Here is a 14820-nt window from a genome sequence, read left to right as displayed (position 1 = left end):
TTTTTTCCAATACTACATTTAAGTTTGCAAATGGTATTTATTGTAGATTAATATTGCAAATTAATAGTTAGAGGAGGCAACATGCTGTCTTCAAAGTAGCTTGGAGTCCAAGTTCTAAGCAACTCTGTTTTGTTCTAGAAAATTAATTGTGAAAATCATGTCAAAAATTGATTTGTAAGAAAAGAACCAAGGTTTTAATGTAGATATTCTCTGGCTAGGTTTTTTACAAATCAGTAAAAATCAGTTCCCACAGGATCAAAGAAACATTGCTGTGGATTGACCTTCATTTACTACCCAGCATGGAATTAATCAACTAATGAAAATGTTTCTGCTTGATATGAAGCAGAATATCTCTTGTTGCACAGAGCTGCAAAATGTACAAGCAGAGGCCTTCAAGTGAACCCTCAAGACATTCCTCTGTCCCTGACTGTACTAAATTTATGCATGGTTAGATTTCTGCGTGAAGTTCAGCATTAAATTAAAACATTTAAATTTGAGTGTCCACTTTGAGATGTCTACATGTGAGCTGAGTATTTAGTTGTTATAATCGATGGAGTCTGAGAAGCAATTAGGTTGACCTGTAAGTGGACACTTTCTTTCTGCTCAGGTCTCTTGGAACTGTAGATGTGTAGACATCTTCATGAAGGCAGATAGGTTTAGATATGTTAACACTGAGCTAAAGCTCCACCATATTGAAAGTCTAAATCAGGCAGAGGGAAAGGTGCATTCTCAGTGTTAACTTTGTGGGCATTTTTTGTGACCACAGAAGTCCAGCATCTTCTACTGGAGATGCTAGATCTTAAAAATACAGTGAACAAGGTCTGTGGCACATGATCAGTAAGTCTGGTAAAAAACCAGTAAGATGGTCAAGAAAATTGGCATTTTCTGCCCCTTGGTGATATTTGACTATAAAGAGTCTTCAGATCTTAAATGGTGGTGTCCTAGAATTATGGAATGGTTTGGGTTGGAAGGGACTTTAAAGATCATCTAGTCTTGACCCTAATCTGGTCAAGGGATGCTTTCCCTTCCAGTTTGCTTAAAGCACCATCCCTCCTGTCACTGAACAGTTCATAACTTTATTTCTAAATCAGGTTTGCCTCTAGAAGGGAAGTAGCCACAGCTGTGCAAGGATATGACTAAGCCAATAAACCCTGTTGGGTCCAGACTGAGATGGTCCTGCAGAAGCTCAGCCCATGTGTCCCTGTATTTTGGGCAGAATCTTATGTAAACATAATTCTCTACCTACAGATGGCAAGAACAGTAACACATCAGAAGACTCTGTGGATATTTCATCTTCAAGAAGCTTCCTATGCAGAGATTGCTGTTTTTTATGAACTGTCAACTTGAAAGATCATAAAGTGTTACTGAATGTAGATGATACACAGAAATGTGGACACATTGCCACTTTGACATCAATTATCTAGTCTGACTTGTTTACTGGGATTCAAGATTCCAGGATACAAATACTGATTAAGAATCACTGGTCCCCAGTGAAGCACTAAACTTGTAAGCCAGTCCTCTTTAGAGACATGGACTTCCCACATGACAAATTTAAAAGCACTGACTCAGTCTTTTACAGCAACTGCAAGGGTATAATGATTACACTGTTTGCATATACAGCAGAAATTGCAATTTCTTTGTTCCTGTTTGAATGTCCATAGCACCTTTACAGTGGAGAGAGATGGACTGTTCTCTGTAGGTCCCAGTACAGCAGAGACTGCAAGTGCAAACTGACTTGCTTTGCAGAATGCAGAAACTGAAAAATATGGTTATCTATGAGATGTGTGAAAGTGCTTTGCTGAGTGATAATAGTGTTATCAAAAAGTGTTTTATACTTGCTCAGCAGTAGTCAATATGCCACTGAAATTTTGCTTTGTGCTTTTATAAATACTTAAAATGTCAACAGTTAAGCAAATACTGATCCCTGTCTCTCTGTAATTTATGTCTTCATTTTAATCTCAGTACTAATTTAATTTTATTTAGGTAAGATAACAGGTTAAAGAAGGGACTCTATAGCTTTATGCTTGCTTTGGTGAACAAAATAATACTTAATTTCACATTTTAGCACTGATTAAACAAACTTTTTCTGTACCTGAGTTTAAACAGGAAAATGTGCTGTGCATTCTCTTGTGTGAAAAGCTGTGATGTGTATGGCTATTTTTGTCTTTCCAGAACAAAATTAATTTGAAAGCATGAATCTATTCCACAGATTTATACACCTGAATATTAAAATGTCTTTTTTTTTTTCCTGTTTTCTTTTCTTTTAACAGTTGTTTTTTTGCTGTAAATACTGGTACACTGTTATGGTTTTAGGATGGTTCGACTGCCCAAGTTTTAAAATAACCACTGTTTCTTTTCTTCTTTCTTTTCTACTCTCTTAGTGTCTATCAAATCGTTGTTGAGGAAGAGCGCCCACGGAGGACCAAAAAGACAACTGAAATCCTAAAGTGCTACCCAGTGCCCATTCATTTCCAGAATGCCTCACTCTTGAATTCCCAGTACTACTTTGCTGCAGAGATTCCAGCCAATGGTTTACTAGCTGCTCAGCCTTTTACTATTGGTGATAACAAAACCTACAGTGGTTTCTGGAATACTCCTCTTCTTCCTCATAAGAGCTACAGCATCTATTTCCAAGCTGCTAGCAGAGCCAATGGGGTAGGTCTTGCAACAGGCATGATTTTATACAGTGTTTGTGTGTAAATTAATGATTGGCATCAACTAGCAGGATGCCCAGTTTAGTTGCTAATGAGAAAATGAAGCAACGGTGAAATTTAACACACTGAGTTTAAAAAATAGCAGTTTTCCTAACACAATATTGCTTAATGATTAAAGGTTACAGGAAAGAGGAGGGGAAAACCACACGTTTTTTCAGTAGTGAGCAGGCAAAGTAGTATGTTACCATTCTGTCTAATTAGCTAAAAGCTGTCCAGTGACTGTGTTTGACTGGCTTTTTTTCTTCCTTTTTTGTTTTTTTTCTTGCTTTGAACAAGACAATGTTGTGATTTCTTTCATTACATTTAAGCCAAACACGATTGTGGGGTTTAGCACATCTGTCTTGGCGTGCCCAGTCCTGTTACCTTGGTTTGTAATTTCTTGATCTCCCTTTTTCTCATTCGGTTGTCCTGATTGAATTAGAAATCACTTTTTTTTTTGTCCCTTTCTGCAAACAAAGTAAAAGGAAAATGAAGAAACGAAGTAGATGGAACTGAAATGAAAAGTGTGTAAAAAGATCCTCACAGATCATGTTTCATCAGACTAATTCTTCCTGGAATTGTTTTTCATTTCCTGGACAGACCTACCCAGAGCCCTTCAATTCTTGATAAGCTTTGGCTGTCTGTGCTGACAGCCTGGAAATGTTTTCTGCCAGAAACCATAATGCTCCCTCATTCACAGTGCACCGACAGTGCACAAATGTGAAACACCATTGATTATTTTTTCTTCCTAAAGTTGTCTAACATGATGCCTCAAACTATACTTTCTGTAAGAAAAAGAAAAATCTCCCAAGGTCATTATGTTGCCAGTTAAAAAGCTGAACACTTGCCTGAGCTCCTACAAATATCTTTCACATTTTCTACTTTTAGAGGAATCTTAAGTGAAATGTTTACATACCATACCCAAGCAGTTCTTGTCCATGTTATGAAAGCACTTTGGAGTTAGCTAATAAGCAGTTAAATATGGAATAAGGCACATTCTGCTTTGACATTTTATCAGTACTTTTAAGAATAGGATAATGGATGACTTTCTCTGTCTAGAAACACAAGATGTGACCTTTTTCCTCTTTGTTTGACACAGGAAACTAAAATCGACTGCGTCAGGGTAGCCACAAAAGGTATGTTTGGATTATGTCATGTATTCTGTACTTCAGCTTGTTGACCTTCCCTTCACATGGTGTTTGGAAACTTCCAGAAGTGTTTATATTGCTAAAACAGATCACTAAACATATTATAGAATTTTCATAGAATCATTTGCATCCTTAGCTGAGAATTACGAAATTTACTTGTTTGTTTGTTTGTAATCATAAATTTATTAATTACTTCTGGTTGTCTGCTTGAACACAGGGCTTTTAAAATATATTCTCTGGGTTTTTATATGATCTCACTTACATACCTATATATATGTATTTATATAGTAGAGTTGTAAAATTGCCAATTGCAGAGTACATACTGGCTGCTTATACATCCGTAGTGAAAAATTGCCCCTTTCTTGTAAGCAATTACCTTAACTTAATTGCTGTATAAAAGAGAAGTGGAGATATCATGTTCTTCATTTTAATGAGACAGATCAGCTATATTTACTCATCTGTCAGTAGATGATACTACCATTTGTGAGACAAATATGTATAATTGAGACAGTACTGGCTATAGGTTTTGTCTCCAAACAGGGAAAGATAAACACGTTGCTGATCTATTTATCTTTGGGGGCTAGATCTATCTGTGATTATCTTTGTAGTCTCACCTTTTTAGTACCTTTAGCTGGTGGCAACTTAAAAATCTGAAAAAGAAGTGATAGAATAGTACAAGTGACTTGGAGATGGTAGTAGAGGAACAGGAAAGAACATGCTGCTCTGAGTAGGAGCAGGTAATACCACCTGGCAGTTTGGGCACCTGGCAAGAGCGTGAAACAAAACCTGCTTCATCCCTATACCACTGCAACTTGCAGGAGATCATTTTCTCAGTGACTATCCCTAATGGAACTTATTCCACCATGATTTCCTTTACATGGAGACTTCACAATTTCATCAGCACTTCTAAGTCTAAATGGGATGAATGTCATTACTTAAAATTAACAGAAATGTTCACATAAAGTTACCCCTGTTGAAAGTTTGTATACTCCCTAAGTTGCCAAATACATTTTCATGCCTGTTTGAACTGATTCCTGGCTTCTTCTCTTTTCCAAACGAAAGGAAGTGGTTTTAATTTCAATATACTGACTGCTTACTAAACCACAGAAATCTTTCAAATATCTGAACTCAACCCAAATATAATACAGATGAGAGTTTAATTCCAGATGCAAGTGAAATCCGGTATTGTTTTCAAGTAGCTTCAGAGATATCGGGGTGAACTAGGGTACATCTGAAATCATAACAGATGATTACAGGAATGGATTTTAAATTTTTTGAAGATTTGTATTCCTCATCACTTACGGATGTTCAACTATTTAAATTACTTGACTGACTGGAAATTTTTACTCTCTCATTTGAGAAGCGAGGGTAACTTCATGGATTGGAATAGCTCCCATAGCAACAAGCTACTTTGAGCTAACCCATTTGGCAATGGAGATGTGAGAAATGCTGCTTTTATTTTAATAAAATCTCCCTACCTTCCTGTTTTGAAAGCATTTTTCTGATTTTTTCTTAATAAAATAATGTTAGAGGTTGTTGTGAGGACTTTTTTTTTTAACTAGAGGTAGCCTTGATGGTATTTTTAGTCCCTGGTGCAAAATTTTCCTGGGGGGCTACAGTAAAGCACTGATTTTCATGATTTAAAACTGAATGCTTATATTATATTTTTAATCTATATTAATTTAAAAAGATTAAATGGAGACCATGACATATTTTATATGGTATTAAAAGTAGCTGTCTGCACAGATGTTTTCCCTTTGGATCTAACTGAGATACTTAAGGGAAAAGCAGAACTTTGTGTCCTCTCTGGACCTCCCGCATTTGCATTAGAAGAAAACAGCAAAAATTCTCTATGTGTGTAGGTCAGAAATCACTATACCTGCATTGGGACAAGACATAAAATTGTCCTCTCCCAATCTCCTCTCCTTCTGTTTAATCCCCACGAACAGCGCTGTACATTCACATTGTTTGTGCCCCAGTAAGCAAGGGCTGCTCTGACCACTCTGCCAGATTTCTTAGACTTGCATCATTTTCCACTGGGCTTTGAGAATACAGTGTAGCTACTAGACAGTGAGCTACTTAAGCTCTGTGTGCTTGTTATGTCCATCTATTTATGTGCTGGAGTGCTCCTGACAAATAAGATTGGGAACACTCTCCAGTACCACATCTAGTTTTCACATACTGGTAACATTACTGAAATATTTGTCATCTGGGCTTCTCTTATCTTCAGAAGTTCAAGTTTGGTGTTTTTAGAGCTAGAGGAAGTGCTTCAGGACATTCATGTATAAAACTGGTAAAATCTTCTTTTGAATTAAGGTCTGATCCTGAAAATACCTACAGCCTTGTGTAGGCCACTGGAATCAGCAAACATGCTGTGGATTTTACTATGTCTGTGAGAAGCCATATGGTTTCACAGAATCACAGAATATTCTGAATTGCAAGGGATCATCAAATCCAGCTCTTAAATGGGTGGCCTATATGGCAATTGAAGCCACAGCCTTGGTGTTCCTAGCACCATGCTCTGACCAGCTAGGCCCTAATCAAGTCAGTCATGTACCTGCTTTTGCACACAGAGAATAATCTCATTGACTACTTCACAACTGTTCCATCTTAAAGTAGAGATGTAAGTAGTTTACTGGATAAAGGCCTGTGCCATTCCTAGGATCAAGAGCCCTTCCTAGGATCAAGGTCACTCAAGGTAACTTTCAAGTTGCTCCGCTGAGCCAGCTGAGATTGGCCAAGCCACCTCATTGTGGTTAGCCTGTTTGAAGTCTGCCCTGAGGACCAGTATGGGCATTCAGAACATGTCACGAGCAGAGTGATGCCACTTGCTTGTTATATTCCCTTTAATTATCTCACCTCCAGATAATAAAGTTGTTGGTGCCCTTAAGACCTTCTTAAGGTCACTGAGAGTTGGTTTTATCACTGTCCTGCAGTGTTCATTCCATGGGCCACCATACACTTTTTAATTTTTGTGTAAAAATAAAAATACGTGACTGTAATATAAACATAATGTTCATGTCCCAGATCCAGCAGAACAGTTCTGTACCTTGAGTACCCTCTTCCCTCCCGTTGATGTCAGCAGGAATAATGCATGTGCTCTGCTGCCAAGCATGTGCTCAACTGGCAGACATTAAACCTTGTTGCTGTATCAGAGACCAAGTGCAGCAGATAGCTTATTATCATATTGACAGGTTTCCTGTTAGAAGAGTACAGACTATCTCCAGAAAAGTGCAGGCTAATTCTGCTGGGTCAAATGCATGTCTGGGGTCAGTAGCTAGATAATACTTTCTCATTCCATCAAGTGTATTTTAAACAAGCTCAGTTTGTACCCTTTTAAAAAATGATCTTGTTTTATGACCATTTCATTTTTACAAATGAAACCCTGTTAAATGTGTTCTTTTAGAGATCATATAAAAATCCTGATTGCAGTGATTACAAATATAAATTAGGATGAGAATGTTTGATTTTGTAGAGCTGAAAGTTCTCCTTCTGCTTCTGATGAAGTCAAAGGAAGCCTTTGCCAGTGACTTTGTTAGTAGAAGGATCTTACAGCCCATTATTATGATGTGGAGTCTCCTGATCTCAGTTTTCTGTAGAGAAAGTCTTCTGGGACCTCTGTGACTATTTGGTGTATATACAAATGGGGAGACTGCAGGGTTTCCACTCCCATTATTTTTGACAAGATAATTAAACAAACAAACAAACAAAAATCCAGAATAGCTTTTTGTACCAGTGGTAATAAAGGTTGTCATATATTGCTTGAAATATGGCTTTCATATTCCTACTCTTTCTTCAAGCTAAATGACTGTAAAATCTCAACAGACTAAGTTGAAAACATTCCAAAACTCCTCCAAGTTTATTACTATCAACTTTGTGGTGGTTTGTGATTTATATTAAGACTATATTTCCTGATATGACTTACAACACTGTCTGGATAGAAACATCTTGATTATCTCCTAGGAATGCAGTTCTCAAGAGGGAGGCATCATTGTTCTAATTTTGCAATATTGGAAGGCTTTCATTAATTATGAGAGAGAAAAGGATATTATAATATTTTAAATCCAATAGCAACAGTACTCTAGAAGCTACTATCAACACTGCATTTCAGTGTTGCAGAGGGATATTTCCAAATATTATGCAGCAGCAGTTTTGAGTTTAATTGTCTGCAGATGGTAGATGATCTATTTTCCTCTCTCACTGCCACATTTCTAATAGCACCCAGGCTGTTCTATGTAAATGAGTGATCTTTCATATAATTTTGTCCTTAATTTTCCAATATTTTTTCTTTGCATCATTCTCCAGCTGCATCGTGTTGGATCTGACCTTTTAATTTTTTTAATATTCCTTAATATATATGTATCAGAGCATGCTTAACCATTTAGAGGCAATCATAGAACTGCTGGAAAACAAAGAAATAACAAATTTTATTAATGTGAGCCACAGTAACAGTTGTCTGTAGCAGGGAGTGGTTGTTATAACTCTGTCAGAAAAGTCTGGATATTTCTGGATATATAGGGTGTAAACAAGTCAGGGTTTTCAGCTTTTTCTTGTGAACTTGAAACTCAGACCTGGGACAGTTACACACATACTTAATTAAAGGTGTGCCACCTCTCAGCAGTCATTCTCTGTATGCTGAACATAAAGTATACGGGTAGTGCATGCATTTTTAGAACAGTAACCCAAGTGGGTACAAGAAAAGTTAATCTTAACTAGCTCAAAAATGCTTCACATAAAAATTGTCTTTAAAAAACTGTAGGAAAAATGTAGTATTATGAAATAGGAAAATAAAAATGAAACTAGCTCAAATTACTTGGAGAAGTTGGTATTAGACTACTCTGAATGATCAGCTTGTTTTCACTTAGAAAGCTTAGTGCTGTGACTGGCAGAGCCAAAGAGTCTCCAGTTTCCTCAAATGCAGTAAATAATGTGCTCTGAGTCCTTTTCCTGAATGAAATTCACACGCGACAGCTTATTAATTTGCAGAATAACCACACTAACAACTAAAGATGAAAAGGAACTTGTGGGAGTTTTTTGGTTTTCATTTGTGAGGTTCAGACAATAAACGACTGACCAAGATTCTTCTTGCTGGCGTAGCTTCAGTCTGGCTTTTTTTTCCCTCATGCATGCTGACCTGGAACTCTTCCTTTGCCTTAGCCGCGATAATCGTGACTCAGCTTACAACACCATACATTCGCATCGCCCCTGCTGCAGGCGACGACCAGCTAACAGGTCAGATGTTCAAGTACAGACCAGTCACCATGCCCATTCTCTCTCTTTCTTTTTGGCTCCTTTTCCCTGACAGTTTCTTCCTTCTCTGCTCATGAACAGTTTCCTGTGTTAAAAGTTCCTTTCTGTTCATCATTTTTTTTCCTCAGCTCCATTAAACTCAGTGGTGTGCTTGGCGCCAAAACTCACAAACACGTCCCTGTATGTACGACTCCGCTGCATGTGCCCATTGTGTGTGTGATCTGTGGAGTGTTCCTTCAAGCCTCATGTTGTAAAGAGATCTCGTCTTGCTCCATCCATAAATTAAATGAAAGTTTGCATATAGATATATATCTGTGTACCTGTTTTTTTTTTTTTTTTCTCTGTTATTAAATCAAGACACTAGAATTTCTAAATAACTGATGCTCAAAAGTTGCATGTGCAAGTTAGACAAAGATCTAGTATTAGTGGATTCAGGGGTTTTTTCCTGTGTAATGGTAGGAAGATCATGTTTTCTGGCAAAATTTCAATATGAAAGAAATTAAAATAAAGAAAAAATATTCCTATTTATTATGTCATACATGACTTCTAGGATTAAAATGAAACAACCTAGCATGTGACATATGAGAATGAGCAAGACTTAAGGATTTAAAATCTAATTGTCAAAGTAAACTCAGTATTCAAGTGGAACCATTATTAGGCTGTATATGGCTCGAAGGATGGCTCAGAATATGCTGGAAAACCTTTGTGAACCTGGGGAAATTATTGATTTTGTCAGAAAAGAAACCTGTGCCTAAAACCTTTCAGGGATTTGCAAACATTTTTATTTTCAAAGAGAACCTATTAAAAACTCTAGAACCTGAAGTGGTGAAATATCTAATGGGGGAAGTAAACCTAGTCCATCAACTTTTAGTGTATGATAAATCTTTGCCTTTTTGAAGAATACTGGCATAGTTCCTTGGGAAAGCACATTGTTACCTGAGACGAGTTCAGATGTCTGGTATCTGGATACTGCTACAGTAAATAAGAAGCAGTTAAATGATTCAGCTTAAGATAAGAGGATTAGTGACATGTCTGCTCTAGCTTTTAATTTTGGGGTATGTGTTATAATAATAAAGCTGAGTGATCCATAATGCCCAAGTTGCCTTGTCAATCAAGACAAAATTGCTGCATGGTATACTTTTATCTTCTAATAATGTATGAACTAACCAGAATAACATACTTACAATGCCATTAAGTAGCTTGTTCTTGTTACTGCTGCTTGGCAGAAGCTGTGTCTGCATACATATTTATACCTCAGTTAATTTTTACTTGACAATTCAAATAAAGCATTGAAGAGACAGGATCTCTTCCGTATCCTTGAACTTCAAGTTTTGATTTCTTTATCACAGGATTCAAATAAGCTTTTATATTTTTCCATGTGGAGATTGAAATGTTCTCTCAAGTTTTGTTTTTTTTTTTATTTGTTTCAATGCAAAACTGGGTCGCTACAGGTAACACTGGAGACATCCCTGTTCCATAAGAAGATGGCCGCAGTACTTAGCAGTGAGAGAAAAGAGATATGGCTAGCTGGCTATAAAGAGATATGGATAGTTGGCTGACATAGGATTTATTTCATTGCTTTGTCACTGGTGGCGTTGGCAGTCTGTGGTTGTCTGTCAGATCTATGAAATTTATTTCCTTTTTCTTGAAAAGAAAATAAAAATGTTCTACCAGAATCTAATTTTGTAGTGAAAAGGAGCATATCAGATTATACTTGCCCACAGCATTTCTACCTATTTGTGAAATGTATTAGAAAGCCTTTGACCTCATCATCTTCCCAACCCCACCTCATGTTTGAAAGACTCTGTGCTCAAAAGGAAAGAAACATCTTCCTCCTCGTTTGCCACAACTGCAGTGGCAAGCAAAGAAACCTCACCCAGCCCACATGGTTGTCCCATGATAGCAACAAGAATTCCTGTTTTTCTAGGAAAACATCCTTTCTAGCGGTCCTTAGGGCAGGCTTTTCAATGCCAGGGCAGTACAGCAGTAGTGGGATCTGCAGTACCCATGAGAAGCACAAAGGGTTTCTTAAAGGAGTTTTACAGAAACTGGACCACACATGAGGGACCTGACAGTCAAACACATTGTCCCCACATTTTTGTCCTATAAATTTCAAGACTGTGGAAAGGATTTCCATGTGAAAGGATTTGTTTATGTGAAAGTACGGGGCTGTTTCTAACTGTAGTTACCACAAGCCCTACAGCTGTAACTGTTAAATGTCACTTAGCATTTTCTGTTCGGTGCTTTTTCCTCACTTCTTTGCTCAGAACCAAAGTACTTATATTTGAGATCAAGAAATTACTTTCATCTTTTAGCATTTGAGGAGATACATAAGTGGCAGTGGGAAGGTCAAGGATAGCATTTTCAGGTTTCTTTACATTGGAACTTGATGCTTCTTGCATAATGAAAATTTAAAATCTTGGCTGCATTCCTGAATATCGTTACCAAATTTGAAAGGTCTTCTTCTTCACAAATATCATGATAATGCAGCTCAGCTTTCAAGCCAGTTCTGCTTGCACTCATTTCCTCCATCCTCGTCATCATTGTCTTGCCTCTTACTGGTGCAGTTGATAAACAATGCATTATTAATGTCTCTTCGTCCTTCTTTTCTCCTTCCTTTTTCATATAAAAATAACAGGTCTACCATTTAAAGAATTACAGGCTAGTTGCCCTAAATATCTTGACAGCCACTCCAGGTTGCCTTTGCAGCCCGTAGCAAAGCGAACTTTTCCTTGCACTTAAATACTTACAGTGTAGCTGTCCTTGAGTTATGGAATAAGATAACACAGTGTAAAAGCAGCTGTGAGATTTTGACTCTTAGAAGCCAAAACAGGGAAATCAGTGTTTACTCAATATATAATTATCAGTGATCCAATAATGTAGTAGCTAAGGAATTCAAATTTGGGGGAAAGCATTTAGCTTTCTCTGTTACCTTACAAAAAGTAACTAACTTGAAATCTACTCAATTGAACCTGTCCTTCAACAGACAGAGAATATCTAATATCTTACTCCTGTGTGTGAGGAAAAAAGATTATGTATACATGAAGCACAGTAAGTACTCATGATACTGTCTCCATGTTTTCATAACAAATATGGTTTAACATTCAATTGAAATCATGTAGAATGTTATCAGAAAACTTACCACATAAAAATGTGATTGTATGGTCTTAACTTCAAAGTTGAATAAAAAATCCATCATTTTGAGAAATACTGAAATAATTTCCAGTTTGTTTCAGTATTTTGTAAGAGACACTTCATCTAATAGGTTTAAATTGGCCATATTTGGTATTCACTTGGCCCTCATATATTTTGTTCTCTGCATTCTGATAAAATAGCATGCTTGGAATCATGATTAGGCTGTTCATTCTTTCAGACATTTACTTAATTGTTGAAATATGTCTGAGCTACTTGTATTTGAATTAAAGTATTTCCATTTGTGATTTAGTGGAGCAGCCACTACTTTGCTGGATATTATTAAGACTGATTTCCATAGAACGCCCTTTTTACGACCCATTGTAATTACACATCCAGCTGCAAGAGAGAGCTCTGTATTGTACATTCTTCATACATTAAATTCTTGGTAGAAATCAAATGCAGCAAGATCTGTCAGAAGTTTTGTAAAGTAACTGATACTTAATGATTGGGAAGATTATTTTTTTTGTAAAAGATGGGGCAAAAGCTTAAAACATAAATTAGTTTTATCCTGCACACCTTAAGGTCTAGATGATCTCCATATTTTATAAACAAGTTAAAAGCAGTCATAAAATAATCCTTGTAAGTTTCTTCTCCCTTATGAAGTTAGCACCATAATAAAATATACCCATTTCTTAGGATGTGCATTCAGTACATAGCAAGATTTATTGCAGTGTTCTGGGTCACATTCTGTTCTCAGCCATTCCACTGTAAAAGTGAAACAAATAAACTGAAATCTTTGATTGATTAAATCACAACTTCATGGAATATTTTTATGTCAAGATATTTACTCCAGTTTTGTACTGCATTTATGAAAATACAGTTTGTTTATTAACACAAAAACCAACAGCATAAATTTGAGAAAGAGTGTTTTGCTATTTACCCCGATTTTTGCTTTACAATGCATCTGAGGTGTAGCAACATGTACTGGACAGACTTTCACATTCATTTTTTCTCCATCCTGGACCATGTAACATTGATTTAGATGTACTCTGACATGCTAAAACTTGAAGTGCTATTTTGGGCAATGTAGAACCCTCTATTTCCTAGTTGAGACTATTTCCTAGTTGAGTCTCTAATAACAAACCTATGTGCAGACATGAATGTCTGCAGGTTCAATACACTATTTTAGAAGTTTATTCTTGTCTTGGTACTTCTGGGCAACATTTGCATTAGTTGGAGTTGTGGATAGTTATCCAGGGGAGAATAAGCACCTGTGTGCTGTAAAGTCAAAACCATATTGCAGTGCTGTTGCAAGATAAGTGACAAGGAAAGCAGAATGAGAATGGATCTGACTTTCCAAAGTGAAATTCTAAGCCTGTTTTTATGTGATGGCCCCAATGATTCTTGTACCAATTGTTCAAGGATTCTGGTCCTCTTCTCAGCTGGGCAGAATGCAAAACAAGGAAATGTTCCTATTTTCTGCAGCACTGGCTGAATGCATTTCAATGGGCTGAAGTGTCACTTGTGATTTATTGCCCATTTTTGTTCTTTTATGTGTTATATTTGTCATTTTTGCAGTGACAGTTTCATCTATAAAACAGTATAGTTACAAGAAAATGTTAAGAGGATACAGGAGTGCCATGGGAGTTGCTGTTTCCTTTTCTTCCTTTTATTTCCCCTAGTATGTTACAGAGTCAAATGTCAGGTTTTCTGTAAGACAGTGCAGCCAAAGCATCACCACATTTTCCACAGAGCAACTGAAGAAGAGCTGAAGTTAAACAATAAGACAAAGAAGGCCTAAAAATAATGCTAATAACATTTCCCAAATGGTGAAATAACCCATAATACGAATACATGCCATTGCTATCTACACAGTAAAGAGCTCAACTCGATTAGAAATCAGTTATCAATGTGATCATATTTTGTTATGTTAAATACTCCACTTCTTGTTTTACAATAACAGTTCCTTTAACGGTCTCTGGAAGTGGGACCTTTCCAGCTTCCATGCACTAGTAGAAGAATAGGGAGGATAAAATGCAGAGTCATAGCAGCAGTTTTTCTCTGGCCATTGATGCTTCTGGTTGGCCAAGGGGGTGTGGGTTCTTTTGCTGTCCTGGCACTGCATCACCAGAAGAGCCACTGTGTTACACACCTGGGACAGGAACAGCTGGAGAAGATCCTATGAAGTAGAAGAAAGTATCAACCTTTCCCTACCTTTAGGAAGGACAAGTAGCCTCATTAGGTATGTTTACCACTGTAGAAACAGGTTGTCTTTTATTCAGGGCAGTTAAAAAGTTGGTTGCCACAGAAGTAAGAGTCAGTCATTGCAGTTACAATGCTGTGTTGCATCCCCCAAGTACAAAACCAGTCTGGAAGTTTGAGTATTCCAGTTCATACATGAGAGAAAAATATGATTCCAAGTGTCTAGTATCTCCTTCGTGACAAGAGTCATCCAAACTTAATGTAAGCCACTAAAGATGGGTCTGTTTGGTTCATCCTAGCTTGAAAAATAATTCATTCTCTTAGTAATGTGTAATCTTCATGTCAGGATATCTGTGAGGCTGTTTTAGGTTGGGCTGGGAGGAGAGGGAGCT

General features: G+C 37.0%; 1 protein-coding gene across 7 annotated transcripts in view; it reads left to right on the top strand.

Moving 5' to 3' along the window:
- The window catches only part of PTPRM (protein tyrosine phosphatase receptor type M), a 438108-nt gene that overhangs the window by 259047 nt on the left and 164241 nt on the right, over positions 1-14820 (top strand). For 4 of the 7 annotated variants that reach the window (XM_071417357.1, XM_071417352.1, XM_071417362.1 and 1 more), the window contains exons 12-14: positions 2382-2655; positions 3793-3829; positions 8999-9073. In XM_071417357.1, the coding sequence (XP_071273458.1) occupies positions 2382-2655; positions 3793-3829; positions 8999-9073 (386 nt within the window). The remainder of the gene's footprint in view (positions 1-2381; positions 2656-3792; positions 3830-8998; positions 9074-14820) is intronic. The other 3 variants (XM_071417369.1, XM_071417385.1, XM_071417376.1) reach the window with 1 other exon arrangement.

The sequence above is a fragment of the Agelaius tricolor genome, unplaced genomic scaffold (assembly GCF_023055355.1).
Source record: "Agelaius tricolor isolate 1412-34295 unplaced genomic scaffold, bAgeTri1.0.p SCAF_2, whole genome shotgun sequence".
NCBI classification, from domain to species: domain Eukaryota; kingdom Metazoa; phylum Chordata; class Aves; order Passeriformes; family Icteridae; genus Agelaius; species Agelaius tricolor.
Note: the sequence above shows the minus strand (reverse complement) of the source record. Positions and strands in the feature narration are given on the sequence as shown.